The sequence below is a fragment of the Doryrhamphus excisus genome, chromosome 22 (genome assembly GCF_030265055.1).
Source record: "Doryrhamphus excisus isolate RoL2022-K1 chromosome 22, RoL_Dexc_1.0, whole genome shotgun sequence".
Lineage (NCBI taxonomy): Eukaryota > Metazoa > Chordata > Actinopteri > Syngnathiformes > Syngnathidae > Doryrhamphus > Doryrhamphus excisus.
The window spans coordinates 7700546-7721398 of record NC_080487.1 but is presented as its reverse complement, the minus strand read 5'-3'; the positions used below and the strand labels follow the sequence as shown (position 1 = coordinate 7721398).

The 20853-nt window shown below is 46.7% G+C and overlaps 1 protein-coding gene across 7 annotated transcripts; it reads right to left on the bottom strand.

Annotated features, from left to right (window-relative positions):
- Positions 1-208: 208 nt before the first annotated feature.
- Positions 209-20814, bottom strand: zfyve9a (zinc finger, FYVE domain containing 9a). Of its 7 annotated transcripts, XM_058061411.1 has the most exons (20): positions 20685-20814; positions 20017-20251; positions 13644-13734; positions 13240-13478; positions 10326-11638; positions 7652-7751; positions 7297-7473; positions 6763-6920; positions 6521-6650; positions 6166-6330; positions 5939-6094; positions 5640-5864; positions 4975-5057; positions 4797-4901; positions 3688-3838; positions 3527-3607; positions 2486-2648; positions 2222-2327; positions 1977-2153; positions 209-1819 (listed from the first exon to the last, which is right to left on the bottom strand). In XM_058061411.1, exons 4-20 carry the CDS (start codon positions 13307-13309, stop codon positions 1658-1660), a joined length of 3522 nt encoding a protein of 1173 aa, XP_057917394.1. In that variant the 5' UTR covers positions 13310-13478; positions 13644-13734; positions 20017-20251; positions 20685-20814; the 3' UTR covers positions 209-1657. The 7 variants fall into 7 exon arrangements, with proteins under 7 accessions (XP_057917394.1, XP_057917397.1, XP_057917396.1 ...); XM_058061414.1 differs by lacking the exon at positions 20685-20814 and having other exon boundaries at positions 6542-6650; positions 20017-20350; XM_058061413.1 differs by lacking the exon at positions 20685-20814 and having other exon boundaries at positions 13240-13342; positions 20017-20350.
- Positions 20815-20853: the final 39 nt, after the last annotated feature.

The window sequence follows — 20853 nt, the reverse complement described above, 5'->3', positions numbered from 1 at the left end:
AGGGGTGTTATTAGATGTCTACAGGACTCCAATAGTGGTAAAAAAAAACAACCTTATGGACAAAGTCAGGTTTTCTATGCTCTACTTCAAAATTCACTTATCCCAAGAGGACTAAATCAAAATTGGGATGGATGGATGTTGCAATATGAAAACATTCCTATATAGTCATGGTATAAAAAAAAAAAAACTACTCACATTTCAATTAGTTTTGTATTTATTTCACATATACTCTACTACTTTTTTGCTGTAGGTAATATATTTTTTAGATTTTTATTGTGAAGCACAAAGGATATACACAGGATTTGGGCATTTGAACTGATTTTAAGAATAGAAAAGTATTTTGAACATAAAACTGAATAATAAGAGGATGTTAATAATAATTATAATAAAAATGCAGTGTGTTGACATGCAGTGTTTTCCTTGTGGACAATAAGGTTCAAGAGGAAAAAAAAGTCGTTTGGATAGGAGACATGATGGTGCACAAACGGTAACCCTCGACCCTCTCGTTTGGCGTTGAGCAGACATGTTAGCGTGTAAGTTTGCTACACCGGATCTGAGTAAGCACCTGATTGTCTGCAGAGATTGTAACGATTGTTTGGCTTGAATGAAAACAAAATTGACATGAATGAGAAAGGACTGTACAGAGCTGTTTGCATCCTAACACAAAAGGGAAGGAATACATTCTTCAAGGTGTTGCAGGTCCATGTCGCTAAAAGTCCTGAGCACCAAAAAGGTCCTCGGCTCCATAATCGCACACCACACGTACGTCTGCGACGTTTTTGCAAAAGTTAGGATTTGTGGGATTTGGACAAAATGTGCAATGGAATACATTCAAGCTTCGGCTCCATCCAAAAAAGCAAAAACACACTCACTGTGGATCTTCACCAACACTGAACCCGCTGGAAAAACACTCCCGGAAATGGCTTAGAATCCAGTGCACTGATTCTGCATTTGATTTCAGTTCTTACACACTCTGTGTGTGTGTGTGTGTGTGTGTGTGTGTGTGTGTATCGCTGCTTATAGTGTCTTCTTTGTGGCCCGATGACCAGTAAAGCATTGCAACCTTTGTCTGTCATTAGCAGTCCTGGTGCAAAGTGTGTTATTGTTGTGGAATCTCTGGAGGCTCTAAGCTGCAGAATGCTTCCCCGTCTCCGCAAACACTCAAGTCAATGTATCTGGTGATCGAGGAGTAAAGCTTCGGGACTCAAACAGAAAAGTGTTGACGGGCTGCCGCCGCAGGCACCGAGCACCGGGTGCAAAAGAAAATACCAAAAATACAAAATAAGAAAGGGCACCTGTGCATCAGTAGCTGGAGTCCAAGCTGCTCGGAGGTATTCAGGCTCAGGATCTGTCCTGCTACAAGGAGGCTTCACTTTGGAGACTAGTGACTACATGGGGGGGAGCTACATGATGCCACCTGGTGGTCACTGACAGCACTGCGCTCATATTTGGAACCTCCTCATGCAAATGTTTGAAAACCTCCTGCAGGTTTTAAAGATGCTGATGATTGTTGCTCCTCCTGGTTGCTCCTTCTGGACGGGCTAACCTGGCAGCCGATCCGCGTCCAAATTCATAAACCTGGCCTGACCTTTTGTCTGCTGAAAGGGGGAAGGGTGGAGGTTGATGAAGGTGCTTGTTGCTGGTTGGTCACCAGCTTCTAGGAGATGATCTCCAGGATGTAGAAGACCAACTCCATCACCACAGGACCCTCGCTCAGTTGGCACGCTCCGCCGTGGATGATGGGGATGAGAGCGCTGTCCAGGTCACTCAAGTACTGAGGCAGCAGAGGCTGTCCGTTACTTCCTGCCAGGTAGCCCACCTGACAGAAACAGCGACAGTAGCCTTTATCTAGCTCCGCATTGCTGCTGCCTTGCACCATTCACATTGTCTTCTGCACTCTCTCATGCACTCCAAATGATTATTATTCAAGGTAAAACCAGCCTCTCTCCAATGAATGTCATTTTTTCATTCACTACCTGGTCCGAGTCCAGCGTGACCCTCAGCCCCAGCTTGGCCATGCCGTCCTCCTTGAGCAGCTTGAGGTGCGGGCAGAGCGCCGTGCAGAAAGCTCTGGCCACGTTTTCCGTCAGGCGGCTGTGGTCGGCCGGGTCGCTCAGCCCATTGGGTTGATCGTCGCTGTGAAGAAAGAACACCTGGAGAGGACAAAGATGCCGTCAGAGGCGCTCACCTCACAATACCTTCACGATCCGCCATTCATTACTTCCGTCCAGCGGATGACTTTGCCGTTGGCTTTGAACTCTGAGCCATGGAAGATCTTCACGCTGGTGATGGACTCCATTGATCTGCCGTCGATTGGGCTGATGACACTGAAACACATCAAAGTGTTGGCTATTAATAGAACTTATTGTTGTGCCTGGTTTGCAATACTGCATAACACTGAGACCTTCTCCTAAGAAGCTAAGAGGGACAGGTGCAGGTGAACCTAATGGAAGGACCCCTCCCCCGCCTCTGTAGGTGGTCTCACCCTTTGTTGAAGTTGTGGTCGTCTTCCGTCCACTGCACGTGCACCAGCTCTCGGTTCTCTTCCTGGTCGGCTTTCCCGCACATGATACTGAAGTCCTTCATGTCCCTCAGTGTTTGCCGCAGAGAGTCCATGGTCTCGGCTGTGATCTGGATCATCACGCCGTCTGGAAGAAGCAAAGACAGCAGATCTTAATGACGGCGTCTTTGAATGGAATTTTGTATGTCATTATTTGAACTAAACCCAATGTTATTTTTTACTATTACGGGCTGCCGGCGGTCGTGTGGTTAGCGCGCAGACCTCACAGCTAGGAGACCCGAGTTCAATCCCACCCTCGGCCATCTCTGTGTGGAGTTTGCATGTTCTCCCCGTGCATGCGTGGGTTTTCTCCGGGTACTCCGGTTTCCTCCCACATTCCAAAAACATGCTAGGTTAATTGGCGACTCCAAATTGTCCATAGGTATGAATGTGAGTGTGAATGGTTGTTTGTCTATATGTGCCCTGTGATTGGCTGGCCACCAGTCTAGGGTGTACCCCGCCTCTTGCCCGAAGACAGCTGGGATAGGCTCCAGCACCCCCCACAACCCTTGTGAGGATAAGCGGTAGAAAATGAATGAATGAATATTACTATTACTGGTTAGTGCGCAGGCCTCACAGCTAGGAGACGCGAGTTCAATTCCACCCTCGGCCATCTCTGTGTGGAGTTTGCATGCTCACCCCGTGCATGCGTGGGTTTTCTCCGGGTACTCTGGTTTCCTCCCACATTCCAAAAACATGCTAGGTTAATTGGCGATTCCAAATTGTCCATAGGTATGAATGTGAGTGTGAATGGTTGTTTGTCTATATGTGCCCTGTGATTGGCTGGCCACCAGTCCAGGGTGTACCCCGCCCCTGGCCCGAAGAATAAGCGGTAGAAAATGAATTTGTCTTGAAAAAGAGGGGTGGTCTTATGAATTCAGTATGGTCTTTTATTGGGGTCACCACGCTATTGCTTTAATAATTCACATTTCCCATGTCCCAGTGTGCTTTTAGTCGAAGCCTTACCTTCTACAATGCTTGTTTTGGCCAAAAAGCCCGATGAGGCCTTCAGGGCCCCACTGAACACGAAGAAACAGGCGCCAGTCACTGAGAACAAAGCACAAAGGAAAGTTCATGATGCAAAAAAAGACTAAAGTGAGAGAGTGTGTGAGTGTGTGTGTGGTCACCTTTGCGTGGCTGGTGATGGATGCTGATGGCCTGCGTCTGGTAGTTGCCGTCGTCGTTCTGCACGCACACCAGGTGGGAGTCGGCCCTCTCGTTGAAGCACGCCCCCATGGCCAGGACGTGCTCGTTAGACTTGTTCATGGCTTTCATCAGCTGCAAGGACACAAACGCACCATGTGTGATTTAAGCTGCCCTTCAGACACCAAAGCCATGCTGGCCACGCCCACTTCCAGGGCACCGAGGTGACAGATTACAGGAGAAAGACGGCGGGTATCACCGGCTCCCACATTTTCATTCCCAGGGATTAGTCGCATGCTTGCTGAGCAGAAATAAAAGTGAAAATGCGGACGGATTTAGCCGCTCGCTCCTTCTCCTGCAAGCTGTCAAAAAAGGGCTCCACTTTATATAAGCCAGATCAAAGCTGCCACTGCGCCTTGTGTGAAAAGCCACAACCGCTTGCAGAACCGCTTGATCACGGGGCGCAGCATCAGCCGCCAGCATGGACCTCAGAGTATCTACATAAGACAAAGTCATAAGACAAAGGGTGCCCTATTATGCTAAAGTGACTTTTTAAGGATGTGGTAATAGTAATACTATAGTAATAGTCGTTTACCAGCATCATATGTAGTCTAATGAGTGCTATACACAATCAAGCAGGCTTCCACAGAGGACTTGTGGAGGCACGCTTCAGCCTTAAGCCCCGTGACCGCTTATCGATGAGTAAACGCATGACCAAAGAAACCCTTCCTCACTTTTTTTTCGTGCCGCACAGCAATTCAGAGCAGAGATACATTGCATACAAAAAAACCCCAAACAAACAAAGAAGTCAGCAAAGTGGGCTACTTTTATATGTTTCACATTACAACACAGTCCAGGGTGTACCCCGCCTCTCGCCCCAAGACAGCTGGGATAGGCTCCAGCAGCCCCGCGACCCTCGTGAGGATAAGCGGTAGAAAATGAATGAATGAATGAATGAACGAGCATTCAAACACGCCATCACACAACCAGATAAACGACGTCCGACAACACAACAGTTCAGTGTCGGAATACCCTTCCACACTCCGTTAGAGCTCGGGTACCCAAAGTATGAGGAACCGGATCCTGGACTCACCTCATTGTAACGGTTGCTGGGGATCTTGATGCTGGTCTTCTTCACCTCCATGTCCACCACTAAACCTTTCACCACTGGCAATGCGTACTGGTAGTTGCGGAAGTCCTGGAAAACACAGATGGTGTGAAGCCACTAGGGATGATGATGATGACGATGACAGCGAAGGAGGTGGTCTTACTGCTAGTAGATTCATGATGGTGTGACCCGTCTCTCCAAAAAGCGGCTTCCGGAAACGGACGCTGAACAGCGGGCATGGATAAACTGCAGCACATGGAAATTCAGTTGGTGTCAGCCACTTCATAGATATAGATTATCTAGAACGCTGGTCCCCACTGTGTGCTAGCAGGCAGTGTGCTAACATGAATTCGTCATCAAATCTTACATTTATGCATTCCCACATAGTAAAGCAGTCTCTCTGTGCAACATGGGACAAAGTTAGATGGTGCATTCAAGGACTGTCAAATAAAGTGGGATGGGTTGCAGCTGAATAAACTTTCTGATATCCAGAACAGTGGAACAAACACCTCCGGTTTCAGTGACAGTATGGGCCACGACCAATCAAATCACACCATTCTAGAACATGGAGGAGTTTTACAGACACTCCAGATGTTTCAACCAGGTGTTTTCCTTCTTGTTCTTCTCGCATATGTGAACTACGCTACCAATCAAGACTAAAAATCCTCATTGAAGGAGCCATCTTTGTCATTTGAGGCTTATACATTTGAACAGCAGGATAGTTTGTTGTCACTTTTCTGCTCTTGAATGCATCAATTCCTCTGCTAGAAGCACAACAAGGAAAATGTGGCAAAAAAAACAACAATGTACGTAGAGCATGGCACTCACATCGGTACTCTGCGCCCAGCCGCAGCATGAGTCGAATGGGGAAGACCTTAGCCCAGGGAGTCTCCCACTTCTGGATGAGGACTCCAAAAAGGAAAGGCGGGTTGGGAAGCAGCAGGTCCTGCAGCGACTGGAAGGAGGGGCTGATGTAGAGGAAGCCGCCATGCTCCTTGCTGCCCAGGAAGCTCTGCGTGAAGAAGGAGTGGCTCAGGTGGCTCAGCACGTTGCCTGAGAGGACGAAGGAGGAGAACCACAATCAGGGCCAGTTGACATTTGAAACCGGGTGCCCGATATGTTCTTACCGCTGAGCGCCTCCTGGTAGAGGTGCACGAAGTGGGTGAAGATGTCTTTGGGGAAGGTCTTCTCATCAGGTAGACACTGGAGAAGGATCACCACCTCCGCCTGGCCGACTGCATGCATGCCCTTTGTCGTCACGTACCAGCACTTCCTGTTGACGTCTGAAGAAGCGCCAGCATCTCAATGTCTTATGTCAGAGCGACGCCATAACGCCAAGCAGCCACTGACTCACAATTGACAAGCTTGACCATGGCCAGCAGGTTGGCGTTGAGGACAAAGACCAGCGGGTCCGGGCCTCCCTCTTCCAGCTGCTGCATGAGGACCATCTCTGATGGCCTCTCCTCCACTGCATAGTCTGCATGTGGAGGGGGCGGAGCAAACGGGAGCATTGTGAGTGCTAATGAGACAAAAGCATGGGTCCACAAAACAACTGATGAACACGACTGTCCCAACACGTTTGCTCACACGGTGATCATACGTGATTGTATTGACATGAATGAGGGCAACGTTCAAGCACACAATCATCAGCGGGTGCAGTGAGGAGGGAAGAGAGGAGGAGGCAAGATGGTGAGGATGAGGGCAAGCACCTGTGATGTGGCCTCCCGTACCTCCTTTGACGCCGGTGGAGATGAGGATGGGAGGAAGCCCGTCCTCCGGGATCAGGCTGAGGGCGCTGCCCACGGGGCTTCCAAGCGGGCACACAGGAGCCGGAGTGGCCTACGGACAGAGACAGCGGCGTGTGCAATGTGCATGAAGGTTAGAAACTAGAGTGAGGAGAGCCTTTGGGGAGATAAGAAGAGTCACATCAACGCTAAGCGACTACGCGCACCTCTTCCAACTCTGATCTGGAGATTTTGCTTGCATACGCCGAGACGGCTTGTGACTGCGAGGGGGTGGAGGCGGGAGGTTTCGGGGACTCTTCTGCGTCCCCGTTGGGCAGAACGCCATCAGAAATCCAGATTCTCCTCTGCTCCCGTGTCATGGATGCTGCAGTACGAAGAGACACAGTGAGTGCCGCAAACTTTAGTCAGGGTAGATTTCGCTCGGCATATGCCTTTACTACCATAGGGGACGCCATATATGCTTTTTTTGGACAGTATACCCACTATGTCCCCAACTCCTGATTGCTAGCATTAAAGCTACAGCTCAAAATCATTGATATCAATCGATAGCAATCTAAAGAAATAAGTCAACCTTCAATCTTCCACTAGTGCCTTTTTAGTTACGTCACTTAAACGTTCAATTGAATCCTATAAGACACAAATAAAGAGCCATGATGATGCGCGTCTCATTAAGAAGCAAACAAGCTAATTCACTGGTGGCATCCATCCACGTAAAAAAAAAAAAGGTGTGAAAGTTATACCCTCGTTGCCAGGCGGCTTGAGGACCCCCACAGGCACCATGACGGTGGGAGGAGGCGAATTGAGAACTCCTGAGGCCTGGGCCTGCTGCATAGGGGGGATGGTGGAGCAGTACTCAGCTGGGTTGTTGGGGTTGGGACTCTGGTTGCTGACGGCGACCTCCGACTCCAACGTCAAAGCTGGTGGAGGCACACAAGGTATTTACTCCTCAGAACAACGGGCCGTTTAGCATGGAGAAAACAAGCTTGTGATTTCAAAAACTTTCTTATTGGAGTTTTTGTGAGCAAGAGGCTTGCTGTGGATGTTGAGGCAAGTAGCTGCTGAAACAACAAGACAACATCAATCATTCATGCTCACCGCTGGTTAGAGACGAATGGCAGGTGACGCACACGCGAGCCTCCTTCCTATCCATGTAGGGCAGCTTGCATTTCAGACTGCAGCAGGTCGCACAAAAGACCTGCATAGCATGCGTGTAGAATGAGAACCCAGTTATCGCAGTTATGTTTGCAAACACAGGTTTGATACAGCTCCAGGGCTGGGTGGCACGACTGAGACGGTGTCTTGGAGTTCGTCAGGTCAAAGATGGGGCCTGCGGTTCTGGGGCCACATTTGAGTCCGTGGTTGCTGGTGTCAGTGTGACTGTTTGTTTATCACCATGGGAAATTTAGTACCAACCGGGTGATTTTTACAGTGCTGCGTCAGCAAACATGCTGTGCTTGACGCCCGGCTGTGTGGGGGCGGCCGTACAGTGAAGAGATTGTAGCGATGCACTACGCTTCAAACCGAGCATTATTAGCTTTGGAAAGGCACAATATGGGGAAGAAAAAATGCAGTACCACATTCATATTTCAACTTGGATCTCCTTAGAGTAGTCAGTGTGCAGCTTGTACAGGTGATATATATACACCGTATATCTATATCTCCTCTCTCCCTTATCTACCTTATTTTCTGGACTATAAGTCGCTCCGGAGTATAAGTTGCTCAAGGCCAAAAAGGCGTAATGAGGTAGAAAAAAACATACATAAGTCGCACTGGCGTATAAGTCGCATTTTTTGCGGGTAATTTATTTTCCAAACTACTTGACCAAAACAGACATTACGTCCTCTTGGAAGGCAAGTTCTAACAATAAAAGAATAGAGAACAGGCTGAATAGGTGTAAGATATGCTAACACAATGGTTATTCAGCTACACAAAAAATAAACATGAACAGAAAAGGTGTCCAGTGTTTATGGAACATAAACACTTTTTCATTTATAAGTCACTCCGGAGTATAAGTCGCAGGAACAGCCAACCTATGAAAAAAGTGTAACTTATAGTCTCGGAAAATACAGTATACAGTTCTTTTTATTTTACATGTTTATCACACTTAAATGTTTCACATTAACAAATGTAAATAATAGTATTCTATAACAACACAACTGAAGCAAATTGAACCGCCTCAATTCAGGTCAGTGTTCATGACTCCACCGTAAGAAAGACACTGGGCCTGCATGGTAGAGCTGCAAGACAAAAAACACTGCCAAACAAAAAACTACATTATGACTCCTCTCAATTTTGCCAGATAACATCTTGATTCATCCCCAAAACCTTTGGGGAAAAACTCCAAAAGTTGAAATTTTTGGAAGGTGTTTGTCACCATTACATCTGGCATAAAAGAAAAGGAACATCACCCCAACAGTAAAATATGGTGGTGGTAGTGAGATGGTCTGGGGCTGTTCTGCTGCTTCATAACCAAAGAAGACTTGCTGTGATAAATGGAACCATGAATTCTGCTATCTACCAAAAAATCCTACAGGAGAATGTCCGGCCATCTGTTCGTCCACTTCTGAATGGCTGAAAAAAACTAAATGAATTTTTTAGAGTGGCCTTGTCAAAGTCATGACCCTATCGAGATGCTGTGGGATGGCCTTAAAAGGGCGGTTCACGCTGTAAAAACCCTCTAGTGTGGCTGAATTACTCCACAGCTCTGTAAGAGACTCATTGCAAGTTACCACAAATACTTGATTGCAGTTGTTGGTGCTAAAGGGGCCCAACCACTTACTAGGTTTAGGGGGAAATCACACAGGTGCCAGGTAGGTTTGGATTTTTCCCTCCCTTAATAGTAACCTGTTTCACTTAAAAACGGCATTTAGTGTTCAGCTGTGTTGTCACAAAAAACTCTAACAAAGTTGCTGTGACACATAAGGCTATTTACTTTAAAAGAATAATGTATACTCTAATCCCTCTTTTACCGCAGTTAATTGGCTACAGATCCGCCCCGAGCCAACAATATTGGCTTGCTGCCATTTTTCGCATGTGAATATTTTTGGATACAACAGTAAGTATGGCTTGTGCTTGTGTGTGTTGCTGTTAATGTGTTCAGGTGCAAGGGGAGCTACGTGGCGGGCAGACAGGAAGTGATGTTGGGGGTTAGCTTGGAGATTGTTACAGCCCTAGCAGTTGCCTATCTTAGGGATTATTGTGTCTATGAGATCATTTGATGATGATAACATAATAGTTGCAGTATCTTGGCGCATTTCATTATGTAAAACACTACCAATACTTATTTTCTCTGTGTATTGATACAAATAGTTATGCTAGCTCTGTCAACACCAATGGCAGTGACAACACTTACTATGTCCGCTCTCATTGGGATGGCCGTGACTTCCAGCACAAGACGTGTGCGCCGGTCATCAGGTCAAAAAATACTGACGGCAAACGAGCATCTTGTTGAGTCTTTGTAGCGAAATTTAAAGCTAGATATCCACTCTTCCGTCTGTGAATGATGCTGAGACTAGCGATTAGCAAGGCGTCGTGTTAGTTAGCTAGTACGAATGCGCCAAGGAAAGAAGTTTCAGTAGTGTTTTATGGCAAGATACTGCAACTATTACATGTTCATTGGTTTTCGTGATGGCTTTAAAAGGCATCTATCCGGATATACCAATCATGGATTTTTTATGGAAATCGTCCGATACTGATGGGTTGGCCAATATATTCATGGATCGGAGCATCCCAAAGGACAGAAACAAAATGATTGCCGTTTTGGTCTCACCTTGCCACACGCCCTGCAGTGGTGCCTCCTTTTGGTGAAGGTGAACTTGATGTCACATCTCATGCACACAGGGGCCTGGGAGTCGGGTACCCAAATGGGGGCGAGCTCCCCCAATGAGCTGGGCTGTTTCCTGTTGAGGGAGCCGTGCTGTCCGGCCTGGAGGTCGTTGTCCGGACTCTCCGAGGCCAACATCAGCGGGGGAGGAAGAACTGCATTGTCCCCGTTGACCAGAGCTACCTCTGGCGTGGTTTCACACGGTGTTCCTCTGCAACTGTCGAGGTTCTTGTTCTTGCTACTGGCAGATGGGCCCAGCTGATTTTGGACCTGTCCTGCGAGAGGCTGAGGGATCTGGAGTTTGAGGCTGACCGGCTGCTTGGGTCGGGCTCCCCCGTACGTCACGCTGACCGGCTGGAGACAACTGTTGTTCAGCTTTGGTTGGACACCACCTGATGCTGACCCGTCACCGTTCTCCTGCTTGCTCTCCTCCATCTCCTTCTCCTCGGTCACAGAGTCTTCCTTGGAGGGGACAGGTGAAGGAGACAATCTCTCCTCCTCCTCCTCTGTCCCCTGAATATTTAACCTGCTCCCATTCTCGGGCTCCAAGCTGTTTGCAAGGCTGAAGAGCTGCTCGGAATGTCCCTGAAGTTGACTCATCTTATTCGTCCACGCTTGAACTTTTCCAGGACTTCCAATCTCCTCGGCATCCTGATGGTCTGTTCCTCCGTTGAAACATCCTTCCACATGCTCAACCTTTGATGCCTGCGACGCATCGGTGAACGCGTCCGCTTGGACACCATTGAGTGTAGCTGCTTCCCCTTGTGGATCGACCTTCTCACCACAGAGAGTTTCTTCCTGTTCCTGTCCCACCTCAAAGGTGAAGCGGGACACAGTGGGGGCCTCCCCATGAGGCTCTCCAGCACGCGCATCAACTTCCTGGGCAGAAGATCTCAGCCAGGTCTGCTTGAGGACAGTATCCGGGCACGGGTGCCCGTTCTCCAAGGCACCGCAGTCCGTCACAGGCAGCGGCGACAGGTCGTCCGCCCCCACCAGCTTGCCGATATTGGGCTGGGGGAGCGGTGGGCTGTGCACATCAGCCGGCCGCTCCTCCGCTGACCACGAAGGAGGTTCGCCACCTGGATGTCTTTTGGGGTCGGCATTGGAGGGGGGGTCGGGGAGGGTCTTTAAGGACAGTGGACTCTCCCTCGGGCTGAGGTCTGCATGGGCCAGGGCGGGGTTCAGCGAGAGCAGGTGAGTTGGTGGGGCCAGAATCTGCGTCCACTTGGCATCTGTGAGACGGGGGGAGTCGCTCTCATCTGATGAGAGGGAATGAAAGGTGAAAAAAGTAAGTTTGTTGTCTTGATATGTATTTCCAAGACGAACCAGAAGACAAGAGGAACTAATAAAGAAAACAGGAAGTAAGTTGGTTTTTGTTGATCGCATCAGCAACTTTAAGCTGCTATTTCAGGGCAAGTACTGAATGTATAAATAAGACAGAAGAAAGCAAAAAAAAGGCTGGTGTGTCAAGGGATGCAAATAATTATGAAAAAAGTGGGCCAAGTGACGGGGGCACCCCAGGGAGCCATCAGTCAGTCGCACTGACACTGTAAAAATCCAGCACAAATTCTCCTATCTGAGCCAGTTGAACACAGACATGTCAGCCTGACTGCTGCTACTCTCCTCCCTGGCCTGGAATGCAAGCTAGGCGGCTTTTGTTGTTCAGCTGCTGCACACACACACACACACACACACACACAGTAATCTACCAAGTGGGTATGAATCATCAAGTTGGCTTATTGGTAGCTTGGAAGCGTTGCGGCCACAATTACCAGAATTATACATGGATACATTTTGGGGAAAGTGTGTCTAGTACCAGTTAATCCACCTCACACAAAACTTAATTAGTTCTTTTCCCTCCTGCCCTGCCTTTGTATTTTATTCCATGATGGTGGCTAAAGTGCAGCTTTTCCCTACAATGGAACCCTCGGCTTTCGTGCATGTGTGCGTTTTCTCCAGGTACTCCGGTTTGCTAGGCTAATTGGCCACTCCAAATTGTCCATAGGTATGAATGTGAGTGTGAATGGTTGTTTGTCTATATGTGCCCTGTGATTGGCTGGCCACCAGTCCAGGGTGTACCCCGCCTCTCGGCCGAAGACAGCTGGGATAGGCTCCAGCATAACTGCAACCCTAGTGAGGATAAGTGGTATAGAAAATGGATGGATTAAATGATTATCTGACCGGAATCTTTCCCAACTCTAAAAAGAAAGTACCCCCCCCCGGGTACTCCGGTTTCCTCCCCCATTCCAAAAACATGCTAGGTTAATTGGCGACTCCAACTTGTCCATAGTATGAATGTGAGTGTGAATGGTTGTTTGTCTATATGCGCCCTGTGATTGGCTGGCCACCAGTCCAGGGTGTAACCCCCGCCTCTCGCCCAAAGTCAGCTGGGAAAGGCTCCAGCATACCTGCATAACCCTAGTGAGGATAAGCGGTATAGAAAATGGATGGATTAAATGATTATCTGACCGGAATCTTTCCATGGTGTCCCAACTTTAAAAAAGAAAGTACCCCCCACCCCTTTTTTAAATACTTTCCAAAATACAAAAACCCCATCTCACAGTGCCAGGTGGGTGCACCCCACTTGGGGGAACAGTTTTTTACGTGCAATAGTGTACGATAACTGAAACAGTGTTTGACAACACAGAACACATTTTCATCGAAAAAGAACGCAGTTGGGAAAACTGTGGTTCCACTCTACTAATTTGAGGGTGGCGGAAATCGGGAATGGCTGAGATGAACGCTTCACGGAATGTTCTGTACTACAGTTTCCATGATGGTGCTTCCACTGCCCACAGCTGACATCAACCTTGTTCATTTACATATACATTTCACTCCACGCCGTCCACTCTCTGCTCACCTTCGTTCTGCTCAAACTCATCCAGCACCTTGTCCAGGTTGAAGGCCTCGGCCTGGAAGTAATTCTCCATGGATCAGGAACCTTCACATCTGCCTGTGTGAACCTTCAAACAGGGAAGTGTGCCGTCAATGACAAAGTCCTTCATGCAAATGTTTCCCCATGAGATGGCTTGTCCTTTTTATGCGTCCTCTTCTTTTGTATCCTTCGCTTACACGGCGGATTTGCTTGCCCCGCAGCTTCTTGATTTTGGCACAGATTAAAAAAAAGGGTGGTATTTAGTCAGGAAACTTCATGAGCAAAAGTATTAGGTCACTTGGATCATGTATACGGATGTCCAAAAGCTCAACAATAAAAGTCATGAATTCTCGACACGGCGAACAGGGTGTGTCATTTTTGCGCTTCACCTGCACAGAAGTCCTCCTTGGCGAGCACAGGCGATCTTGGTTGTCAGCACGTTTTTTCCTCTCAGCAAGCCTCTCTGGCAGGCATCCGCACCTTGCAAGGACAGGCAAACAACTCCTGTTAAAAGGACATTTACTGAGCATATATCGACATTTTACTGGTATTTGAAGACTTACAAGCAAAAGCACTCATTGTTCTGCAGTTTCTGCAGGTGCTGAATATTCACCATGTTTGGGATTGTTGGATTAGCGCCCACATTAGCCCGTCAATTGTAAGTAGTATTTTAAAAATCGCTCGCTAGCTAGCTAGCTCACGTGGCTAAGAAGCCGCATTACTGAAGTGTACTGCGTTATATAATAGCTATCTAATCACTCATGTAATGTAGCACATTGTAGTGAAGTCTGTTGGCTAGTCCACCAACAATTGTTCTCACTCCAGATGTCACTTAGTAACTAGGACTTGGCCGACAAAGTGGAGTAGACCAAAAGATCCTCAAAAGTTGGACATCATGAAAGAAAGTAAATGAGATCTATCAGCCTGGAAAAGGTTATAAAACCATTTCTAAAGCTTTCGGACTGCAGCAAACCACAGTGAGAGCCATTATCCACAAATGGCGAAAACACGGAACAGTGGTGAACCTTCCCAGGAGTGGTTGGGCACCCAAAATTGCTCCAAGAGTGCAGCGGTGACTCATCCAAGAGGTGGCAACAGCAAAAACATCCAAAGAACTGGAAACATCACTTGCCTCAGTTAAGGTCAGTGATAGTGTCAGTGTAAAATAAGGCCTAAATACGCTTTTGGCAGTGCTCCAGGAATGAAAAAAAGTAGTACTGACTAAATGACATCACACCAATTTACACATGGAGCAGGTCTACAAGCTCCATTCAGAAACACGACATAAACAAGCACTTTGCTGAAAGCACTTTGTAGAAACACAAGCAAGCAAACCAACTAAATACCAGTCAAAGAATTGCCAAGGTTGAGACTTTTCTGAAGAGCCACGGTCTCCGCGTGTCTCGAAGCCAGCTTCAGTGGGATTAGAGAGCAAAGCGGCTGCTGGTTTGCGCGCATGGCGGCGATGTCAGCACACAGAGGCGAGTGCACACGAGCTTGAACTTCACCACACCGGGCATTTCCAGGAGCTGCTACCTGACTTTGAAGATCAACATGCCAAGTTTGCTAAAAATACAAGTGCTGAATTATTCAGAACTCCTGCAGGCTAATGAAATGTTCATCAGGGCGCCTGTCCTTGTTGATGCGTGTCCCTTCAGTCATGTGTTTGTACGCCCGAATGTCCACTGAATTCAAACACTGCTGAAATGTATATAAAACCTATTTGTCATGTTCACTAGCAAAATTAAGGATATATTCTTCATTTTTAAAGGGCATCAATTATGCTTGTTCCACTTTTCTGCCTTATAAATGTAATTAGCATGTTCTAGTCTCGTGCTAAACGACGCCAAAGTTTCAGATAATGAGGTTTGCGTTTTTGGAAATGCGCCCTGAAAGAAGTTTGGGATGGCTCAAAACGCTCAGTTTCAGAGTGCTTTTTCTAAACTCTCTCCACTGAGCTGGACTAGCTTATATGGGCATGCCTGGATACAAGCTGCATGAGCTGAGTGTGACCAATCACAGCAGAATGGGTGTGCCCTGGAATAAATAAACAGACCGATTTGGAAATCCAAAGGAAATACAGCTGGAATAGGTGCAGATTCTGGAAGATCTAGAAAGCTTTCTGTATGGGTTACTGTGTGTAGCCGCTCTATAGGAGTCCACAAATCAAATACAAAGGGCCGAACATGAGCAGAATAGATCCCCTCTAACAAAAGTGATTTTTTTTGCACTTAAGGAGCTCCTAAGTAGAGGTTCAAAATGCATCTATCCATCAATTTTCTATGCCACTCATTAGGATCACAGGGGTGTGCTGGAGCCTATCCCAGCTGACTTCAGGCGAGAGGCGGGAGCTTCAAATTGAAAAAAATGGGAGTGAGACAAGAAGATGTTTCATGCAAGTAATGTATTGCAAAGAAGCAAAGTGAAATAGGTTGTTCATCTTTCTAAGAGTGGTTAGCACGCAGGCCTCACAGCAAGGAAACCCGAGTTCAATTCCACCCTCGGCCATCTCTGTGAGGAGTTTGCATGTTCTCCCCGTGCATGCGTGGGTTTTCTCTAGGTACTCTGGTTTCCTCCCACATTCCAAAAACATGCTAGGTTAATTGGCGACTCCAAACTGTCCATAGGTATGAATGTGAGTGTGAATGGTTGTTTGTCTATATGTGCCCTGTGATTGGCTGGCCACCAGTCCAGGGTGTAATGGTAATGGTCATGGTTTTATTTCATTTGAACATACATCAGATTACAATTGAGTGCATCACTTAATCAGTTCCACATGTCCAAAAGGAGTAGGAAGAAGCAAAGCTTATTAAATCCTACCCCTCCATCTGGTACTTTTACAATCAGTAACTATTACATTTGTTCACTTCCTGCTTTCCATAATACAGTTTAAGGTTTTTTGGGTTTGTTTTTTTTTTTTTTTAATAATGCACCCCGTACCGAAGTAGGAGGTGATATGAGCATCCAATGACATAATGGGTACCATAGTAAGTGTCAATATAGTGATATATATAGCACATCATGACTGGTTCAAGACTCTTCATCCTTGTATTTAGCAAACATCAACTGCTAGTATTGTTTCTTGAATTGGCTCATCGTTGTGCATTGTTTGAGGTCCTTACTCATTCCATTCCATAGTTTGATTCCACATACTGAAATGCTATGGCTTTTTAACGTTGTCCTAGCATAGAAGTGTTTCAAATGTACTTCTTCCCTGAGATCATATTTCTCCTCTCTTGTAGAGAAGTATTAGATGACATTTTTAGCTAATTGGTTATTTTTAGCCTTAAGCATTAAAAATAACCAATTAACTAAAAATGTGTACCCCGCCTCTCGACCAAAGACAGTTGGGATAAGCTCCATCACCCGCCCTCGTGAGATAAGAGGTAGAAAATGAATGAATGAATCTTTTTAAGACCACACGGATACCGGATACTGAAACTGCTGAGCCAGCATTCATAAAACTAATGAAAACAAAGTTTTAAAGTGCGTACAGAACTAGGTGAAGCCACTCGTGATACTTCAATGCAGCTACTACCATCTTGTGGAGTTCATTTAAAAAAAAAAACATCAGGAGGTTACCTACAGCCACAGCTGTAAACACCAATGATATTGACCTGATGCTAATTAGAAACCCCGGCAACATGAACGGTCAGGAAAACGTCTTTGTGAATGAGCGTGTTATTGAGAGCTATGCTCAGTTCTAGCAGGCTAGTGCTATGCGATGCTACCGGTTGACTGTGTTGGTGTTGAACCACTGTTTGGATGCATTCATGAGAAGAGCATGGACGCGTGAAGAAACACAACCACAACTTGGATTCTTATTTCAGCAGACAGGACTGCAGCGTGAAGCCATAATCTCTTCAAGCTGAGCCGTTAGCCTTCCTCGCAGCCCTCAGCTTAAACCAAATCATGTTTCATTCCACGCTGCGAATTGTTATTATTCATATTTGTATGACTGACGGTGCTAGCGTTCCCTCTTGAGTTGAAAGGTGCGTTATTGCGCTTGATGAAGGATCAAGAGGAGACTTTGGAGCAATCCAGCATGAAAGCGAGATGAACGGTGTGACGACGCAGAGCTGACGCATGCAAAAGCTTCAGGACGCTCCACTGGGGCTTACTTCAGGAGGATTAGATGTGCAGTGACACTTTTGGCTATTTGGGGGGAGACTGGTTATTTTTGACTTTCATGGTAAATCTTTTACAGCAGTGGCCCTTTTCCCTGGGTAGTGTTTCTAGAAAGATTTCATGTGTTGCGTTCCCTGACGAGCGCTATTGTTCTTCTTTCCTCCTCCAAGCTCACATCCTGACATCAACACTTCCTCTCTTTAAGAATGGACTGACATGACTTTCTAACAATGCTGTCATGTGACTGGCGGCCCTGTGCTTACATCATTGTGTTAGCTGTCCCGCCCTGCAGGCTGGCCTGAGACCAGCCAGTAGACAATTTACTTCAAACTTTCTGCTGCTACACTTGGAAAATACTACTTTATTTATCGTATATTTTTGATAAATGAAAAAGGCAATCACCGATGGTGTAATGGAACACACTTCTGCTGCAGAGGGAATGGGTGTAGTGGCCAAACTTGCATATTAATGAATGACTGCCCCTAGAAACAGTTTCTAGGCGCAGCCAAGGCATCAAGGGAGTCCAGTTTGGGGGCCTTGGGATCTGATCCCTATTTGTGGACAATGTGGTCCAGCAGTCTCAGTAAAGAAACCCAGACTTTCCCGGTCCCCGGCCACCTCCCCCAGCTCCACTAGAGAACACCAAGGGCCCAAGTGTGAGACATAATCCCGCCTAGGTCTGTCTCGAGGCCTTCTTCTGGGCATGCCTGGAACACCTCACCAGGGAGGAATCCGGACTAGATGCCCGAGCCACCTCAACTGGCTTCTCTTGATGTGAAGGAGTGGCGGTTCTACTTCGAGCCCCTCCTGGATGACTGAGCTCCTCACCCTATCTCTTAGGGCGAGTCCGGCCACAGAGGAAACATTTCATTTAAAAATAGAGATGCTTTTGGAGTCATTTTCTTACTCTGTGTTTGATTGTGTTCCTGTCGACTCTCCCTATCCTTTCTGTGCTGCATCAGGCAGGCTGATGTTGGCTTCCAGGTTTAAAAAAATGACCGTAGCTGTTTCTCTCTCTGCTGTTTCACTGCCACGTTCAGAATGTTCAAAAGCTATTAAGCAGCTTCCCACCCGCCGTATGTTTTGATCCATATTTAAGCAGTAGTTAAAGGGAGTCGGGCTGCGGGGCCGCCGTCAGGGAAACACGGCTAATACTTGGCAAAAGTGCACAGTGGCTCACAAGCCTGCATGCTGGAAGATCATAGCACTTACCCCTTCCAGGACAAGGGAACCTTTAGCATCAGGAATAACAGCTGTGAACATTTCCCATTAATACAAATTTATTGACTGATTTATTGGGGACGGTGCATGTTCATGAACAAACATATACCTGTGTACATGCTGTAAATTATGCAGATTATGGCAAAGTTGCTATTTCCATATGTAACCCACAAGCAGGATGGTTAAGAACAGAAGGACAACATAAAAATTTACAACTGAATTTTGGTCCATAAACACAAGACCGGCTATATTAGCCCCGCTAGCTTCAATTATGGTTCCCACAGGCAAGCCAGTCAGGGTAAAGATGCTATTGTGGGCATGACGAGGCTCCATCAACAATCCCTTTATTGCAAAAACAAAACAGGCTGCTGTTGGCCCAAGCACACCAAAACATTAGCAAACTTAACTGTCCTCTCAGCTAACACACACACGACTCACGTCGCATTCACAGACGTAGGAAATTAAAAAAAACTACACAATGAAATCTGTACCCTTGTATAAGAAAATACGGGTACAGATTTCAATATGTACAACAAGGACCTTCACAAGGTCCGTTTTAGTAGAAAGTAGCACTGCTTTTATGATTGCGAGTTATGAAACAAATAGTCTCACGACATCTACTCGTTTACTACACTCTCCGTTGGCGGAAGTGAAGAAAACTTTGTTTACACACATAATCAAAACAAGTGCACCGCTACTCTGAAGTAGATATCACATACAGGCTGAATGAGGAAAAACATCCACCAATGTCAAATCTGGTGGGGACAGCAGCTATGAAAAGCTTTTTTATTAAGCATCACAGACATATATTCATGACAATATATGAAGTCAGCACACGTAACACACAAATGTATTCCCTGGAAAAATAATCAAGTATAACAGGATAAGTACAGTTTTGGTAGTATACGTTGGATTAGCTTAACGTGCCAGGTAGCTATAAAGTACCCAAGTTGTCCATTTATAGCAGTTTGTCTAAGGAAACATGGTGACAATGTGGATGGAGGAGCAGCAGGTTGCGCCAAAAGGGGGTAATGAACCGCGATTTTAATTATTATCAGCCTTAAGCAAGGAGCCGAGCACCGCCGAGTGACGCCGTCGAAGCCAACGCTTGGACGGGCAGGAACCCCGCCACTCAGTCGGTGGGCGTCACTGGAGCTGACTCTATTCATTTTCATCCGAAAATAAAAACAACCGTCACTCGATTTCTGCTTTTGCCCCCCCATGAAAGCCTGACGGTCGGTTGCGTAAATGGGAATAATCAGCCTCCCGTGTTGGCTAGCTAAAGCACCGCGACACCGACCGCTCGGTGTCGGCTAGCAGCCGTCGGAGCCCTTCGCTCTCACCCCGGCAATGGCGGTGCAATATCGGAGCAACGTGATCAAACATTGAAGGAGAACAAACGAGAGCACTCACCACCGGAATCCTCATGTCTACGCGCGGCCCCGCACAAGAGGAGCAGGAGCCCCCTCGTCGGCGCCCGTCATAACTAATCGCCTTCCACGTCTGACTGCGGCGACAACCGGGAGGAGGGGGAGCCTCTCCAGAAGGAACCCAGGGCAGAGTCTCGTCAGGCCAGTCACAGCAGAACTGTGGTGTTCGGTGCAGGAGCGGATCCTTACCGCCATCCCACACGGGGAAAGGACCCCACCTACTGACAGAGCAGAAGACGGGCAAAGTTTGCTCACCTTTTACCTCCTCGATATTCTATAACAATTTCAGTAAAATATCCTATCAAAGTCATCATCATATAAAAGGTGCATCAATCCTGAATCACAATAAAGCCATATGCTGAATAGACAGGATGTTTACAAGTGAGGCATACATAGTGACGTCACAAGTTAGGCTTCAAAACGAGCTTGACAAAAGGCCAATTAAAACTTTTCAAATGTTAAATGTACAACTTGTAGAAATATTTACAGCATATACCACACGCTTAACTAGCCTCAAAATCAGCTCGCCAAAGGCTTAAACTCTTTTTAGTTTTACCAACTGCTCCAAAATAGCGTGACGATACATGGACACTATATGCTGGCTACAATTTCAATGTTGCCAAGCATAACATTACAATACAAACAGCTCACCTCTGCTTTCCTTTGGTCAAAGTCGCTGGAATAGTGATGATAGTTGCTCCATTGGAGGTGTAAAACAGAAAAAGGGGGCACTATGACGCGTTATTAAGGAATCGGCCTCCATGTTAGTCTAATCAACTTAAGATTTTGTTGTTCTCCTGGAAGAAAACACTAATGAAGA